The 16,024-nt window shown below is 50.1% G+C and overlaps 1 protein-coding gene across 1 annotated transcript in view; it reads right to left on the bottom strand.

Annotated features, from left to right (window-relative positions):
• LOC138646214 (transmembrane protease serine 9-like) overlaps window positions 1-16,024 on the bottom strand; it is a 50,434-nt gene that overhangs the window by 15,439 nt on the left and 18,971 nt on the right. Inside the window, exons 6-9 of the mRNA XM_069735677.1 lie at window positions 12,153-12,461; window positions 4,448-4,565; window positions 3,459-4,001; window positions 879-993 (exon numbers count right to left, since the gene is read on the bottom strand). Of these exons, the coding sequence (XP_069591778.1) occupies window positions 879-993; window positions 3,459-4,001; window positions 4,448-4,565; window positions 12,153-12,461 (1,085 nt within the window). The remainder of the gene's footprint in view (window positions 1-878; window positions 994-3,458; window positions 4,002-4,447; window positions 4,566-12,152; window positions 12,462-16,024) is intronic.

Below are 16,024 nucleotides of genomic sequence, written 5' to 3'. Positions count from 1 at the left end.
TTAGTCCAGAGAACGTTCCGTGTCCTCGCTCGGGGACTGAGCCTCCATTGTCTCCCAGAAGAACTGCGCCAACTTTCCTACATAATAGCAATAATTCATAAATGACGGCGCCCGAAGATTATCACATCAACAATTAGAAGAACAAATGAGGAATTAATCGCCTCGCGCAGAAATAAAGTGGCCGATTCAAGAGCAAACCTTTCTGCCATGCACGACTACAATAAAGTCAGAAACTCCATCATCACCGACTGTACAAGGCGCTGCCGGACGCCCGAGGACTTTTCCTTTACAAAGTAACAGCAGAAAGTGAGGACGTATCTCACAGAGTGGCGACTGGAACAAGTCAACGAAAACACCAAGTCTTGTCTCCATGGTCCACTCCACCACATAGATGGAGCCACTCTGTACCTGACCACTGATATTGAGGTTCTCCTGGGGGGAACAAGGTCCCACAGCTGGGGGAGAGGCCTCAGTAAATGAGTATTATGGACATCCTCCTCAATATTATCTGCAAACTGATGGGAATGTCTGTATCGAATACTCTAAGGTGTCCTAATCTGGGGCGGACCGACCATTGGTGCAGCCTGGGCAGCCGAGCAGGGGCCAAAGAGGTAGAGGGGCCACCACCACCTCCAAATTAGGTGGAATGGAGCGTTATGAGGAGCAATTTGACTGCAAAGGGCCCATATATTGTTCTGGCACAGGGGCTTCTTCTGTCTGTGTCCGACCCTTCACGTTTTACTCTCCCACTATCTCAACCAAGTGTTCACTGGTTCATCATCTTCTAGTGTATGGTTGGTGGTGAGTAGATGGCTGGTAATTAGCATTGATTGGTGGTGGCCCATATGTCTAGAAATGTTTGTTTACAGCCTAGTCACCATTCCTTGATCACTATAAGGATCCGCAGGTTTTCTTCTGTTTTCACATCTTCATCAGCCATGATGGAAATGTTCTGTTGAGTTGTCCTTGATTCATGAGAGCTGAGACGTTCTTCTGACCATGAGTTCAGGACAAATCCATTTGAGATCATCGAGTTCCATCTGTTATTTGGTCAACTTGGCTGAACCTTGGCCAGATGAGATCCTCTTGTGTGTGAATTGTATCAGGGCCGCATATTAGTGGTTCTAGGCGAATATGTGGACACAGATACACAAAGCTCCATACTGAAAAGTCTGGTAACTAGAGACAGTGGCTTTACATTGGTTGCTGAGAACATTGTCCTGAGGATAATGAGCCCCGGTCTCAGTATTGTGCCATGGAACAAGTGATCTGTGAATAGACATTTCTATAGATCCATAGATATATCCTAATACAAATAGTCACAATCAGAGACAGAATAAACACCAGCATCTTATCCATGATAGAAAAGCTAAAGAGTCACCGGGAAAATAATCTAGGAAGGGCTGATCAGGAGAAGACAACCCTTTATAAACAGCCAGCGACCGAGATGATAAAGCTAAGAGTTGCTGATATGGTACTGAGCTTTTTCGAACACTAACTATGGTTATGGCTATTGTAGAAGTTAAGGCTAGGGTTAGGATCAATGGTAAGGATCAGGTTAGGCTCGGTTTAGGGCTAGGGTTAGAGAAAAGGTTAGGGCTTCTATTAGTGTTAGTAATTAGGAATACAGTTAGAAAAACGGTTAATAATAGGATAAGGGTTAAAGCTAGATTTAGGGCTAGGATTAGTGATAGGTCTATGGATACTCTTAGGGTTATGGCTAGGGTTAGAGATAAGGATAGTGCTAGGGTAAGGGTTAGAGCTAGGGTTAGTGATAGGGATAGGGCTAGGGTAAGAGATAAGAATAGTGCTAGGGTAAAGGTTAGAGCTAGGATTAGTGATAGGTCTACTCGGGTTATGGCTAGGATTAGAGATAAGGATAGTGCTAGGGTAAGGGTTAGAGCTAGGGTTAGTGATAGGGATAGGGCTAGGGTAAGAGATAAGAATAGTGCTAGGGTAAAGGTTAGAGCTAGGATTAGTGATAGGTCTATGGATACTCTTAGGGTTATGGCTAGGATTAGAGATAAGGATAGTGCTAGGGTAAGGGTTAGAGCTAGGGTTAGAGATAAGGATAGTGCTAGGGTAAGGGTTAGAGCTAGGGTTAGTGATAGGGTTATGGCTAGGGTTAGAGATAAGGATAGTGCTAGGGTAAAGATTAGAGCTAGGGTTAGTGATAGGGATAGGGCTAGGGTTAGAGATATGGATAGTGCTAGGGTAAGGGTTAGAGCTAGGGTTAGTGATAGGGCTAGGGTTAGAATTATGGCTAGGATAGGAGAAAAGGATAGTGCTATGATAAGAGTTAAAGCTAGGTTTAGGGCTAGGCTTAGGGTTATGGCTAGTGTTAAAGAAAAGGATAGTGATATGAAAAGGGTTTGAGCTAGGGTTAGTGATAGGGTTAGGCCTAGATTAAGGGTTAAAGCTAGGTTTAGGGTTATGGCTAGAGTTAGAGAAAAGGGCATCGTTAGGATAAGAATTAGAGCTAGGTTTCAGTCTAGGGTTAGTGATAGGGTTAGGCTAGGTTTATGGCTTGGGTTAGCAAAAGGTTTAATGCTAATGTAGCAAAATAGTTACATAAAAAATAATAAAAAGGCCCAACCGGTAATTTATAATGTGCAAGTTTTTTAAAAAGTTTATATTAAATTTCAGCAAAAAACCTGGAATAAAAAAAGACTTCGTAGCAGTTTCTGTTACAGTTCTTTGCCATTTCCAAGATGTCTGATTGTTACCAGTGATCATTCGTTATTTTACAGAGACAAATAATGACAATCACATTATACAGCTGAGGAGTAGAAACCAATCTCCAGTGTAGACCACAGAGGAGGCTCAGGGCAAAGAGGAGCAAAACTCAGACTCCCGGAAGACTCGGCAATTGTGCCTCTGAAGCCTTCAAGAAATCTGCAGTTCCTGAAGGTTTGGCCTGGCTCGCTGTCTCGGAGGTGAGGTGGTGAGGGGTTAGACACTGGGCATGGAGAGGGTGGAGCGTGGACTCCTTGGTATTTGGCGTTATGCACGCCACATTTCTGGACCTCTCCTCGGATGCCAACTTCAAAAACTTGGCAAATGTGGTCAAGACAACGCTGTAGACACGAGGATCTGCACAAAGCTCTAGTTTGTTACAATGTATCATTATGGAGTCCGGGCTGTTTAGCTCACAGAGCATTGTCTACACACAGCTGAGGGCAGGACGCGCTCTATACGCAGTTACTGCCTCGATCCCTCCTTCACAGTCGCCCCCTAGTGGTGGGCAGTGATAACCGGCATCTGCAGTGTCTGTTCCCTCTCTTTAACTTTTATGACTTTTCTTTCTGCCTTACAGACAGTAAGCATAAGAGACACGACCAGGGCCATAGTCATGGCCGAACACTCCTGTGTGCCTGCGCCCTGGCCTCCCAATACATGAAAACATTGTCCATCACTTTGTGTACCTGTGGTTCTGCTTTCTGTGCCGCCTGAGTCACCTCTGTTTTGCTGTAGGTTCCCGTCAGTCGGTGTAATAAAGATCGAGACACAATCCTTTGCAACTTTCAAATAAACTTTACTGTTAGCTTTATGCACATCTAGATTCTTCACAGCATTTACAAAAGCATTCACATTGCACATCTTCTCTTTCCCTGCGCCTTCCTTCCTGTCACACAGCACACACCAGGGTCGGACCGTGCCGCACAGTTCCTCAGCATCCTCCCATTTCTTCTCTGCCACGGTTAGACCTTCCTTAGTCTGTTTCACCCCAGACAAGAGAATTTCCATCTCCGAAGCTAGTTGACACCTGGCACATGACCTGCCCTTCAGTACTGTGCTTTGTGGTGACCCAGCATCCTCCTGTTCCAAGCTTACTGCATCTGGGAGTTCCCCCAGCAACCGTTTCGCCCCGATACTGAGGGCATCAGCCCAAGCTATAAGCTGCCACATCCTGGAGCTACGGGTGCCCCCGTACTGTCTTGCTTCTCCTTTCCCGCTGCTGTACTGGCCTCTGCTGTTGCTGTGGATGTCTGGGCTTTCTCCTTTTAGTAAAACAATGTTGCGTGGTTGCTGCTTATTGTCCTGGGCACTTAAGCCTGTGTGGACTGTGTGGGCACCCTGGCCTTCTCCCTAATTCAGGAAATGCTCCTTCTCTTGGCTGCAGCTGACCCCTCCTACATTAACTAGTTCCTAACTATGTGGAATTCCATCTAGTACTATGTACACTATTCTAAAGTACTCCATCTAATGGACAAACTTCAGTACTATGCTTTCCCTATATAACAAGTATTAGCAATATAACATTATATATATTAGGCACATAGCAGCTATAAGAACTTTATCACAGGAGAAGGGGGTGGAGTATAAAATGTACCGCCACATCCCCTACATAAGGATCAGCTCTTTATATTCTCCAGATAGGATAGAAGATGAAGCCGTGTGGTGGCTCAGTAGGTAAGTACCGGGACAATTAGTGTAAATGTATCACTATAACAGAGGAGTAATTGGCGCAGATCACAGGAAGAACAATGATCTTCTTCTTCTTGCTGCTCCCGGACCTCTGTGTGAGAAGCCTCATTGATAGGGACCCGGAAGGACAGGATCTCCTGGAGGTGAGGACCACGTGAGGTCAGAGCTGTGGCACATGCTGGTGGCAGGACACACGGCAGGACTCACATGGAAGTGATTAGTGTAAGGAGCAAAGAAGAACAATAAGTAACTTATAGACAGGCGTTACATAATGAAGGTACTCAGAGGGAACAATCGAGGACGGAACGAGTCCAGAAATATTCATATAAATAAGTCTAAGAGATGTGATGACAAGGACAATGTGATCTCACTGCCGCCTGTTACATAACTCACTGAACTCCGTCGTTTCCCATGACGGGAACTCATCCAACCCCCCCGTATTCATCCCCAGTCCGGTGCAACATCGCTCTCAAGGGTGGGCTCTCAATATCAGATCAGTGGGGTCCAACCTCACGATCAACTATAATCATCTTCTGCTGCGGCCTGAAATACACAGTGAACGGAATCAGAACAGCACAGCGCCACACGTTGTGGAGTGGCCGTACTCAGAACTGCAGCTCAGCTTCCATTAAAGTGAATTTCACATGTAAAGCGCCATGGAAAAATGGGGCTATAAAAATGTCTAATAACAATAATGTGATCTAAGCTGCAGTACCAATAACGGCCACAGCTCGGTATATGGCGCTGTGCTATACTCAGCCTACATGCAGCTGATCGGGGGGCTGCCACGTGGTGGACCCCACTAATCTAATATTCTAAGGATACGCCATCAATTTATAAGTCCTATAAAAAACCCTTTAAGAAGGCTAAAAAGGCCCAAGGCCATCCGGATCAAAGTTGACCAAGACCATGAATTCTTCATTAGTCAGAGAGATTTACAGGTTGCTGTCAGGGTGATTAAAGGGACTGCAGGGGGTTTATGATTAAAGGGGTCCCCAGGGAATAAAGAAAAAATATTAAAGTCTGCACACGGGTTAGAAAGAAAAATGTAATCAGCCCTTCACATCAGCCACAATTTGTAGTAATGTGTACAACCTGTCGTGTGTGCGGCACCCACCACCCAGGGGGCATTCCCAGTGTGTCCAGGACAGGACCTTGGGCATGGATGGACCAGTAGGGACCGGTGAGCGCATGCACAGGACCTGCGGGACGGAGGGTGGGGACCTTTCACACTTATCTCTCAGTTCTGCCCTCAGGACACAAATGTTCCAGAACCTTCATGACAGAACAGATCTGTTACATTGTTACAAAGCGAAATGTGCTGATCAGAGCAATGCGGAGCAGTAACTGCGCCACGTCCATGTCAGGCCTCTGCCCGGCGCGGTTGGTCCCTCCGCGGATGTTTATGAAGAAGGAGAAGTTTCATGCGGCGGTCGCTGGCTCCCTGGTGCGGATTGTATTGATATTGATGGTTGTCGCATTGACATTTCTCTCAGATATTCCGGCGAGATCAGCTGGAGACCTTGGTGTAGACTCCTGGCTCTCCCGGCCTGGCACATCCATCTCCCCAGCTTACAATTCCAGCAAGAAACCAGAAATTAACAATTTGGCATGCAATAACCAACCCCCCCCCCCCCGAATCCCCCTGAAAAGTGAAAAAGTAGAGTTATTGCAGGTATAGCACGTTCTACGATATCTCTGGTATATAATTATATATGTACAGCTGGTATAGACCATGTTCTTAGTTATAATTGTGAGTGATCCCCACCATGGATGAGAAGCCCCCGCACACAGTGAGTGATCCCCTCCATGGATGAGAAGCCCCCACACACTGTGAGTGATCCCTCCATGGATGAGAAGGCTCCAGACATTGTGAGTGATCCCCTCCATGGATGAGAAGCCTCCACACATTGTGAGTGATCCCCTCCATGGATGAGAAGACCCCGCACATTGTGAGTGATCCCCTCCATGGATGAGAAGCCTCCGCACATTGTGAGTGATCCCCTCCATGGATGAGAAGACCCCGCACATTGTGAGTGACCCCCTCCATGGATGAGAAGCCCCCACACATTGTGAGTGATCCCCTCCATGGATGAGAAGCCTCCACACATTGTGAGTGATCCCCTCCATAAATGAGAAGCCTCCACACATTGTGAGTGATCCCCTCCATGGATGAGAAGCCTCCACACACTGTGAGTGATCCCTCCATGGATGAGAAGCCTCCACACATTGTGAGTGATCCCCTCCATGGATGAGAAGCCTCCACACATTGTGAGTGATCCCCTCCATGGATGAGAAGCCCCCACACATTGTGAGTGATCCCCTCCATGGATGAGAAGCCTCCACACATTGTGAGTGATCCCCTCCATGGATGAGAAGCCTCCACACATTGTGAGTCATCCCCTCCATGGATGAGAAGCCTCCACACATTGTGAGTGACCCCCTCCATGGATGAGAAGCCCCCGCACATTGTGAGTGATCCCCTCCATGGATGAGAAGCCCCCACACACAGTGAGTGATCCCCTCCATGGATGAGAAGCCTCCACACACTGTGAGTGATCCCTCCATGGATGAGAAGCCTCCACACATTGTGAGTGATCCCCTCCATGGATGAGAAGCCTCCACACATTGTGAGTGATCCCCTCCATAAATGAGAAGCCTCCACACATTGTGAGTGATCCCCTCCATGGATGAGAAGCCCCCACACACTGTGAGTGATCCCCTCCATGAGAAGCCTCCACACATTGTGAGTGATCCCCTCCATGGATGAGAAGCCTCCACACATTGTGAGTCATCCCCTCCATGGATGAGAAGCCTCCACACATTGTGAGTGACCCCCTCCATGGATGAGAAGCCCCCGCACATTGTGAGTGATCCCCTCCATGGATGAGAAGCCTCCACACATTGTGAGTGATCCCCTCCATGGATGAGAAGCCTCGACACATTGTGAGTGATCCCCTCCATGGATGAGAAGCCTCGACACATTGTGAGTGATCCCCTCCATGGATGAGAAGCCTCCACACATTGTGAGTGACCCCCTCCATGGATGAGAAGCCCCCGCACATTGTGAGTGACCCCCTCCATGGATGAGAAGCCCCCGCACATTGTGAGTGACCCCCTCCATGGATGAGAAGCCTCCACACATTGTGAGTGACCCCCTCCATGGATGAGAAGCCCCCGCACATTGTGAGTGATCCCCTCCATGGATGAGAAGCCTCCACACATTGTGAGTGACCCCCTCCATGGATGAGAAGCCCCCACACATTGTGAGTGATCCCCTCCATGGATGAGAGGCCCCCACTCATTGTGAGTGACCCCTCCATGGATGAGAAGCCCCCACACATTGTGAGTGATCCCCGCAATGGATGAGAAGCCCCCACACATTGTGAGTGATCCCCTCCATGGATGAGAGGCCCCCACTCATTGTGAGTGACCCCCTCCATGGATGAGAAGCCCCCACACATTGTGAGTGATCCCCGCAATGGATGAGAAGCCCCCACACATTGTGAGTGATCCCCTCCATGGATGAGAAGCCTCGACACATTGTGAGTGATCCCCTCCATGGATGAGAAGCCTTCGCACATTGTGAGTGACCCCCTCCATGGATGAGAAGCCCCCGCACATTGTGAGTGACCCCCTCCATGGATGAGAAGCCCCCGCACATTGTGAGTGACCCCCTCCATGGATGAGAAGCCCCCGCACATTGTGAGTGACCCCCTCCATGGATGAGAAGCCTCCACACATTGTGAGTAATCCCCGCAATGGATGAGAAGCCCCCACACATTGTGAGTGACCCCCTCTATGGATGAGAAGCCCCCGCACATTGTGAGTGATCCCCTCCATGGATGAGAAGCCTCCACACATTGTGAGTGACCCCTCCATGGATGAGAAGCCCCCACACATTGTGAGTGACCCCCTCCATGGATGAGAAGCCTCCACACATAGTGAGTGATCCCCTCCATGGATGAGAAGCCCCCACACATTGTGAGTGATCTCCTCCATGGATGAGAAGCCCCCACACATTGTGAGTGACCCCCTCCATGGATGAGAAGCCTCCACACATTGTGAGTGAGCCCCTCCATGGATGAGAAGCCCCCACACATTGTGAGTGATCCCCTCCATGGATGAGAGGCCCCCACTCATTGTGAGTGACCCCTCCATGGATGAGAAGCCCCCACACATTGTGAGTGATCCCCGCAATGGATGAGAAGCCCCCACACATTGTGAGTGATCCCCTCCATGGATGAGAGGCCCCCACTCATTGTGAGTGACCCCCTCCATGGATGAGAAGCCCCCACACATTGTGAGTGATCCCCGCAATGGATGAGAAGCCCCCACACATTGTGAGTGATCCCCTCCATGGATGAGAAGCCTCGACACATTGTGAGTGATCCCCTCCATGGATGAGAAGCCTTCGCACATTGTGAGTGACCCCCTCCATGGATGAGAAGCCCCCGCACATTGTGAGTGACCCCCTCCATGGATGAGAAGCCCCCGCACATTGTGAGTGACCCCCTCCATGGATGAGAAGCCCCCGCACATTGTGAGTGACCCCCTCCATGGATGAGAAGCCTCCACACATTGTGAGTAATCCCCGCAATGGATGAGAAGCCCCCACACATTGTGAGTGACCCCCTCTATGGATGAGAAGCCCCCGCACATTGTGAGTGATCCCCTCCATGGATGAGAAGCCTCCACACATTGTGAGTGACCCCTCCATGGATGAGAAGCCCCCACACATTGTGAGTGACCCCCTCCATGGATGAGAAGCCTCCACACATAGTGAGTGATCCCCTCCATGGATGAGAAGCCCCCACACATTGTGAGTGATCTCCTCCATGGATGAGAAGCCCCCACACATTGTGAGTGACCCCCTCCATGGATGAGAAGCCTCCACACATTGTGAGTGAGCCCCTCCATGGATGAGAAGCCCCCACACATTGTGAGTGATCCCCTCCATGGATGAGAGGCCTCTGCACATTGTGAGTGATCCCCTCCATGGATGAGAAGCCCCCGCACATTGTGAGTGACCCCCTCATGGATGAGAAGCCCCCGCACATTGTGAGCGACCCCCCCCATGGATGAGAAGCCCCCACACATTGTGAGCGACCCCCTCCATGGATGAGAAGCCCCCACACATTGTGAGTGATCCCCTCCATGGATGAGAAGCCTCCACACATTGTGAGTGACTCCCCACCCATGGATGAGAAGCCTCCGCACATTGTGAGTGATCACCTCCATGGATGAGAAGCCTCCGCACATTGTGAGTGATCCCCTCCATGGATGAGAAGCCTCCACACATTGTGAGTGAACCCTCCATGTATGAGAAGCCCCCACACATTGTGAGTGATCCCCTCCATGTATGAGAAGCCTCCACACATTGTGAGTGATCCCCTCCATGGATGAGAAGCCTCCACACATTGTGAGTGATCCCTCCATGGATGAGAAGTCCCCACACATTGTGAGTGATCCCCTCCATGGATGAGAAGCCTCGACACATTGTGAGTGACCCCCTCCATGGATGAGAAGCCTCCACACATTGTGAGTGACCCCCCACCCATGGATGAGAAGCCCCCACGCATTGTGAGTGATTCCCTCCATGGATGAGAAGCCTCCGCACATTGTGAGTGATCACCTCCATGGATGAGAAGCCTCCGCACATTGTGAGTGATCCCCTCCATGGATGAGAAGCCTCCACACATTGTGAGTGATCACCTCCATGGATGAGAAGCCCCCGCACATTGTGAGTGACCCCTCCATGTATGAGAAGCCCTCACACATTGTGAGTGACCCCCTCCATGGATGAGAAGCCCCCGCACATTGTGAGTGACCCCCATGGATGAGAAGCCCCCGCACATTGTGAGTGACCCCTCCATGGATGAGAAGCCCCCGCACATTGTGAGTGACCCCCTCCATGGATGAGAAGCCCCCGCACATTGTGAGTGACCCCCTCCATGGATGAGAAGCCTCCACACATTGTGAGTGATCACCTCCATGGATGAGAAGCCTCCGCACATTGTGAGTGATCCCCTCCATGGATGAGAAGCCTCCACACATTGTGAGTGATCACCTCCATGGATGAGAAGCCCCCGCACATTGTGAGTGACCCCTCCATGTATGAGAAGCCCTCACACATTGTGAGTGACCCCCTCCATGGATGAGAAGCCCCCGCACATTGTGAGTGACCCCCCATGGATGAGAAGCCCCCGCACATTGTGAGTGACCCCTCCATGGATGAGAAGCCCCCGCACATTGTGAGTGACCCCCTCCATGGATGAGAAGCCCCCGCACATTGTGAGTGACCCCCTCCATGGATGAGAAGCCTCCACACATTGTGAGTGACCCCCTCCATGGATGAGAAGCCCCCGCACATTGTGAGTGATCCCCTCCATGGATGAGAAGCCCCCACACATTGTGAGTGACCCCTCCATGGATGAGAAGCCCCCACACATTGTGAGTGACCCCTCCATGGATGAGAAGCCCCCGCACATTGTGAGTGATCCCCTCCATGGATGAGAAGCCTCCACACATTGTGAGTGACCCCCTCCATGGGTGAGAAGCCCCCGCACATTGTGAGTGATCTCCTGGCACATCTCTTTCTCAGCTATAGCTCACATTTTGGCTGGTCACTCGCCAGCAGCAAGATGGACTCTGCTCAATATCCGGCAGACTGACACCAGCAGTGACCCCACATCCTGGTTCTTAGTTAGGTGCCTCTAATCCAGACCTGCAGTGCTAGGATTTGCCGCAGCCCTTACTGTTGTTTTGACATGCCCCATACATATTAGTTGTCCGGAGGCCAATATATAAGGACTAATGAAACCATTCATTCAACCTTTATTAGGACTGATTATAGATAACGTGTAAAGCAGATGTGAGCTGCGGTCGTCAACATTTATGGCACGGGGCCACAAACAACAGTAGTTCTGAAATGTTCAGTGACTTCCATGGGAGAGTGTTGTGGACATGCTTTGTGATATCACTGTGCAGAGAGGGGGAGGAGGCGAGTTTTGTCCAGTGACTTAAATGGGATGGCACTGTGGGCATGCTCTATGACCCGTGCAAAGGTCATTCTACCAAATGGAGAGGAACATGTTGTAGGTATACTCTGTGATCTGTGCAGAGGTCATTATACATAGAGGAGGAGGAGAGCTTTGACTATCACCTATTGACTTCTATAGGAAAGTGTTACGAGCACGCTCTGTCACCTGGGAAATAGTCATTCTACAAGAAGGGGGGGAGGAGGTGAGCTGTAACAATGGGTTCTATGGTAGATTGCTGTGGGTGATCACTTATTAGTGCAGATGTTATTAGTCAATGAGAGGATAGAAGTGACCTGTGACAACACCGATTGACTTCAATGGGAGATTGTAAGAGGCATGCTTTGTGTCCTCTGCAGGGAGGAAGAGGAGGTGATCTGTTACCATCATTATTGTGCTCACATGGTGCCCTTGATAATAATGAGATGAGCCCAGAACAAATTATCAACCTAATGTGACTTTCAGTGACGAGAAAGAAACCTGCCAAGATATCAGCTTCTTTTAATATAATAACCCATGAGTAAAAAAAAAAACCCAGAAAATAAAAAAAACTCTATACAAGTATTCATCTGTTAGATTCCCAGTAATATGAGGCTGACTGGGATCATTGCTGGTGTGGGGGTAGGTGGGTGGTCTCTGCTTCTTGGCTCTTCGACAGCTCTCCACTTTCCCTTAGCATTATATGAAAAGTGAGGCCAGGATAGACAGGAGCGGAAACACACAGAGGAGGCCCGTAGCTCTGCTGGTGGTCAGGCTCGTGGTCACGCTCGTGGGGTACAGATAAGCATTTTTATTGACCACGCCGGTGAACGTAACATCCAAAGTATTCTCTTCTGAGTCTGCAGCGTTCATATTAATCCAGTCTATATGGGAAGTCACTTTGGTGTAGACGCCAGGACGATTCAACAGGCCACATCCTTCTCCCCAACTCACCAACCCGGCCAAAAACCATTGTCCTTCCTGCGAACACACCAAGGGGCCACCCGAGTCACCCTGGAGAAAGGGAAACAGAAAGATGGTCAGATAACACAGCACACCCTGATATATCCAACCTTATCAGAGGTCCCATAGGACCCGGGCACAACTGGTCTCCCAGTCATAGTGGTCAATATGGACACCACTGTCCACAACTCCATTACAAATCAGTGTCTTGATGGTGGCTTCTCTGACCAGGGCCCGACCTCATCCAGCATCTCACACTGACTAACTTACCCTATAACTTCTCTAAACTGTATCCTGTCACTTTAAGGAAAGACAACCAAAACATGAGACATCTCCACGTGGAGGTCACAAAGGACAGAAGCATGGGAGCGGGAACGTGCCGGCATAATGGTGCTTCGAGCAGATAGATGGCAGTCTTAAAGCACTGCTGCACCTTCCGCCTGCCCCAAACTCCGAGCACAGGAGCCATGATACAGAGTGAGATGAGACAATAGAAAGGCAGGATGTTGCCAGGGCAGCTGTCGTCAGGGTGACTGTGGTAAGGGCGGCTGTCGTCAGGTTGGCTGTGGTCAGAGGCTGGATACTGTCAGGCCGGCTGTGGTCAGGGTGGCTGTGGTCAGGCAGGCTGTGGTCAGGGAGGCTGTGGTCAGGGAGGCTGGGGTCAGGGTGGCTGTGGTCAGGGTGGCTGTGGTCAGGGTGGCTGTGGTCAGGCAGGCTGTGGTCAGGGAGGCTGTGGTCAGGGAGGCTGTGGTCAGGGTGGCTGTGGTCAAGCCGGCTGTGGTCAGGGTGGCTGTGGTCAGGCAGGCTGTGGTCAGGGAGGCTGTGGTCAGGGAGGCTGTGGTCAGGGTGGCTGTGGTCAAGCCGGCTGTGGTCAGGGTGGCTGTGGTCAGGCAGGCTGTGGTCAGGGAGGCTGTGGTCAGGGAGGCTGTGGTCAGGGAGGCTGGGGTCATGCCGGTTGTGGTCATGCCAACTGTGGTCAGAGGCCAGCTGTCATCAGGTCGGCTGTGGTCAGGGAGGCTGTGGTCAGGGAGGCTGGGGTCAGGGAGGCTGGGGTCAGGGAGGCTGGGGTCAGGCCGGCTGTGGTCAGAGAGGCTGTGGTCAGAGGCCGGTTGTCGTCAGGGTGGCTGTGGTTAGGATGAATGGGTGCGCTCAATACTGAGGTTCAGTCCTGGACAGGAAGCAGCTGATATAAAACTCCGGAGGGTTCCCCCGTTGTTTAGTCCTTGGTCTGGGTGGTCTCCGGTATTTGCTCTCAGATAGTGAGACGTGAACTCTCAGAATATTTTGATAATTTATTAATAATGTTGGCTAGCTCTGGTTTGTTATTCCATTTCTTATGTGGCATCTATGCATTTATTCTGCTGCGACCCGGGTGGATTGTGCGTCCCCCCACACTGGAGACCACCGCCACTCTCCAATAGAGGACAAATGATATGTTGCAATCCAAGAACTGGTTGATGGGGAAACCTCCCAGTTACTTTAGATTGAACGCTCTTGCAGCCAAGTTTTAGCACATTTGGAATTCCCACTCCTATAGACCCGCTGTAATTCAGGGGACGGTGAGCAGTGATTGGAGGGGTCACACGGCCCCTTCCTTCCAGAGATATAACTGGAAGTAATGGGACTTTTTAGATTGAACATTTTTCATTATCTTTTCATTATCTTTTACTAAAGAAATTAAGACATTTCCCCAACTTCATGGAAAGTATAATTCATCCCTTGGGTGCCCTATCATTTCAGGGGTAAAATGCATTACGACAAATTTGTCCCATTATATTGATCTGTTCCACCAGAATAAGTAACAACTTGACTCTCATATACGGGGTTCATCACCTCTGATCATGGAACTGAAAAGACTCCCACCCATTCCTCAATGTATTCTCTTTACCATAGATGTCAGCTCTTTATATTCTACCGTTGACCATCAACTAGGCCTGACTACGGTGGAGTCCTACCTTCACCGGGATAACCCCATTACAGACCACCAGTGAGAGTTTCTTTTTCGAGTATTGAGTTTAGACCTGAGCATGACATATTCTCCTTTGAGGGTTTGACCTGTCGGCCGACCAGTGCTGTGCCATGGGGACGAGATCGTGCCCAGTAATGCCAATCTCTCAATGGGGCCTTTTGATTCTCTACACATTGGGTGATCTCTCCTTCCCGGGGGGGTCACATCTTCTTTTACAGGAGATTTATAGATTATTTATTATTCATCTGGACAGGAACCCAAGGTGAGGCTCAATCCTTCATAAATGATCTGAATAAGAACTCACGGAGGCTGGAATTCACATCCACCTTCTCAAATAATTGCATTGAATTCCTCGATTTGATCATTTCAAGAAATGACGATGGAGAAATTTATACATTGACTCATTTCAAGAAAGTGAACAGTTACTTGGATTATCCAGCGGCCATCTTCCGAGTGGATAAAATATGGACAATATTGGCGCACGGGAAAAAATTGTACAAGGAATGAAGATTTTCGGAGAGAGACACATTTCTTGAACAGGGTTTTTTTGGAGAGGGGTTACCCTAAGGGGATTCTACATGGTGCCTATGAAAGAACCAAAAACCTCCATGCTGTGTGGCCACCCACCTTGTGAATCCCAGCCCCGTAGTGTGTTATGCATTATGCAGAGTGCGGGGCTGGGATTCACAGGCAGGGCGGCCGCACAGGCGCAGTCTGCAAGACTACATGTGAGGTCAGACGGGCAGCGCTCCCTGCGCCTGCCCCTGGCAGAACAAAACAGCGCAGGCGCCGGATTTGATTTGAAAACAGCGCGGAGGGGGCGGCGCCCGACGCCGAAGAAGCCTTGAGTGACGGCAGTGTGGCGTGTGCAGCAGGGGGGTTAAGACCTGCCTCCGGGACTAAAGACAGGTATTTTTGCGAAATTATAAAACGCATTATTACTGCTTTGACTGCACCAATAGCTAAAAGAGCGGCATTACTGCTGCACAAGGTGGCTCTTTTAGTTTCTAACGGCTGGAGGGGGGTGACAGAGTCGCTTTAAGTTTTCCAAAAAATTGAGATTTTCCCTTTTCAAAATTTTTTGTGATTCATTTCATGAGAATTTAATGAAATGGCCCCGGCTGGACTTTACTTTGCAGATTTTTAGAGGGCTGGGAAAGGAGAATAAAATACTCACACTTGACTGCTCATCTCGTCCGTCGCTGTATGCCTGCGTCTGTCCTCCTCAATGTGCAGCGCCCTCTTCCAGCATCTTCACTTTGTGCGGTAACTTCCATGCAGAGCCGAGCTCTGACGTCACGTGTTCCTCCTACAGTCAGTACCTCGGGCATTGCACATCCTTACGCCATGACATGTTGACATGGAAGAGGACGTTGTGCACTGATGGAAAGATGAGGCCGGAGGGAGACGCATGGCTGAAAGAGTGGCTGGAGCGGCAGGGCAGGTGGGTGGCCGGCAGGACAGGTGGGCGGCAAGAAAGGTGGGTGACAGGACAGATGGGCGGCAGGAAAAGTGGGCAGCAGGACAGGTGGGCGCAAGACAGGTGGGCGCAAGACAGGTGGGCGCAAGACAGGTGGGTGGCAGGCCAGGTGGTCGGGCAGGACAGATAGGCGGCAGGCCGGGGCGGTAGGACAGGTGGGCGGCA

This window comes from Ranitomeya imitator, chromosome 7, assembly GCF_032444005.1.
Source record: "Ranitomeya imitator isolate aRanImi1 chromosome 7, aRanImi1.pri, whole genome shotgun sequence".
Taxonomy (NCBI): Eukaryota; Metazoa; Chordata; class Amphibia; order Anura; family Dendrobatidae; genus Ranitomeya; species Ranitomeya imitator.
The sequence above is the reverse complement of the archived record's forward strand: the minus strand, read 5'-3'. Positions and strand labels throughout refer to the sequence as shown.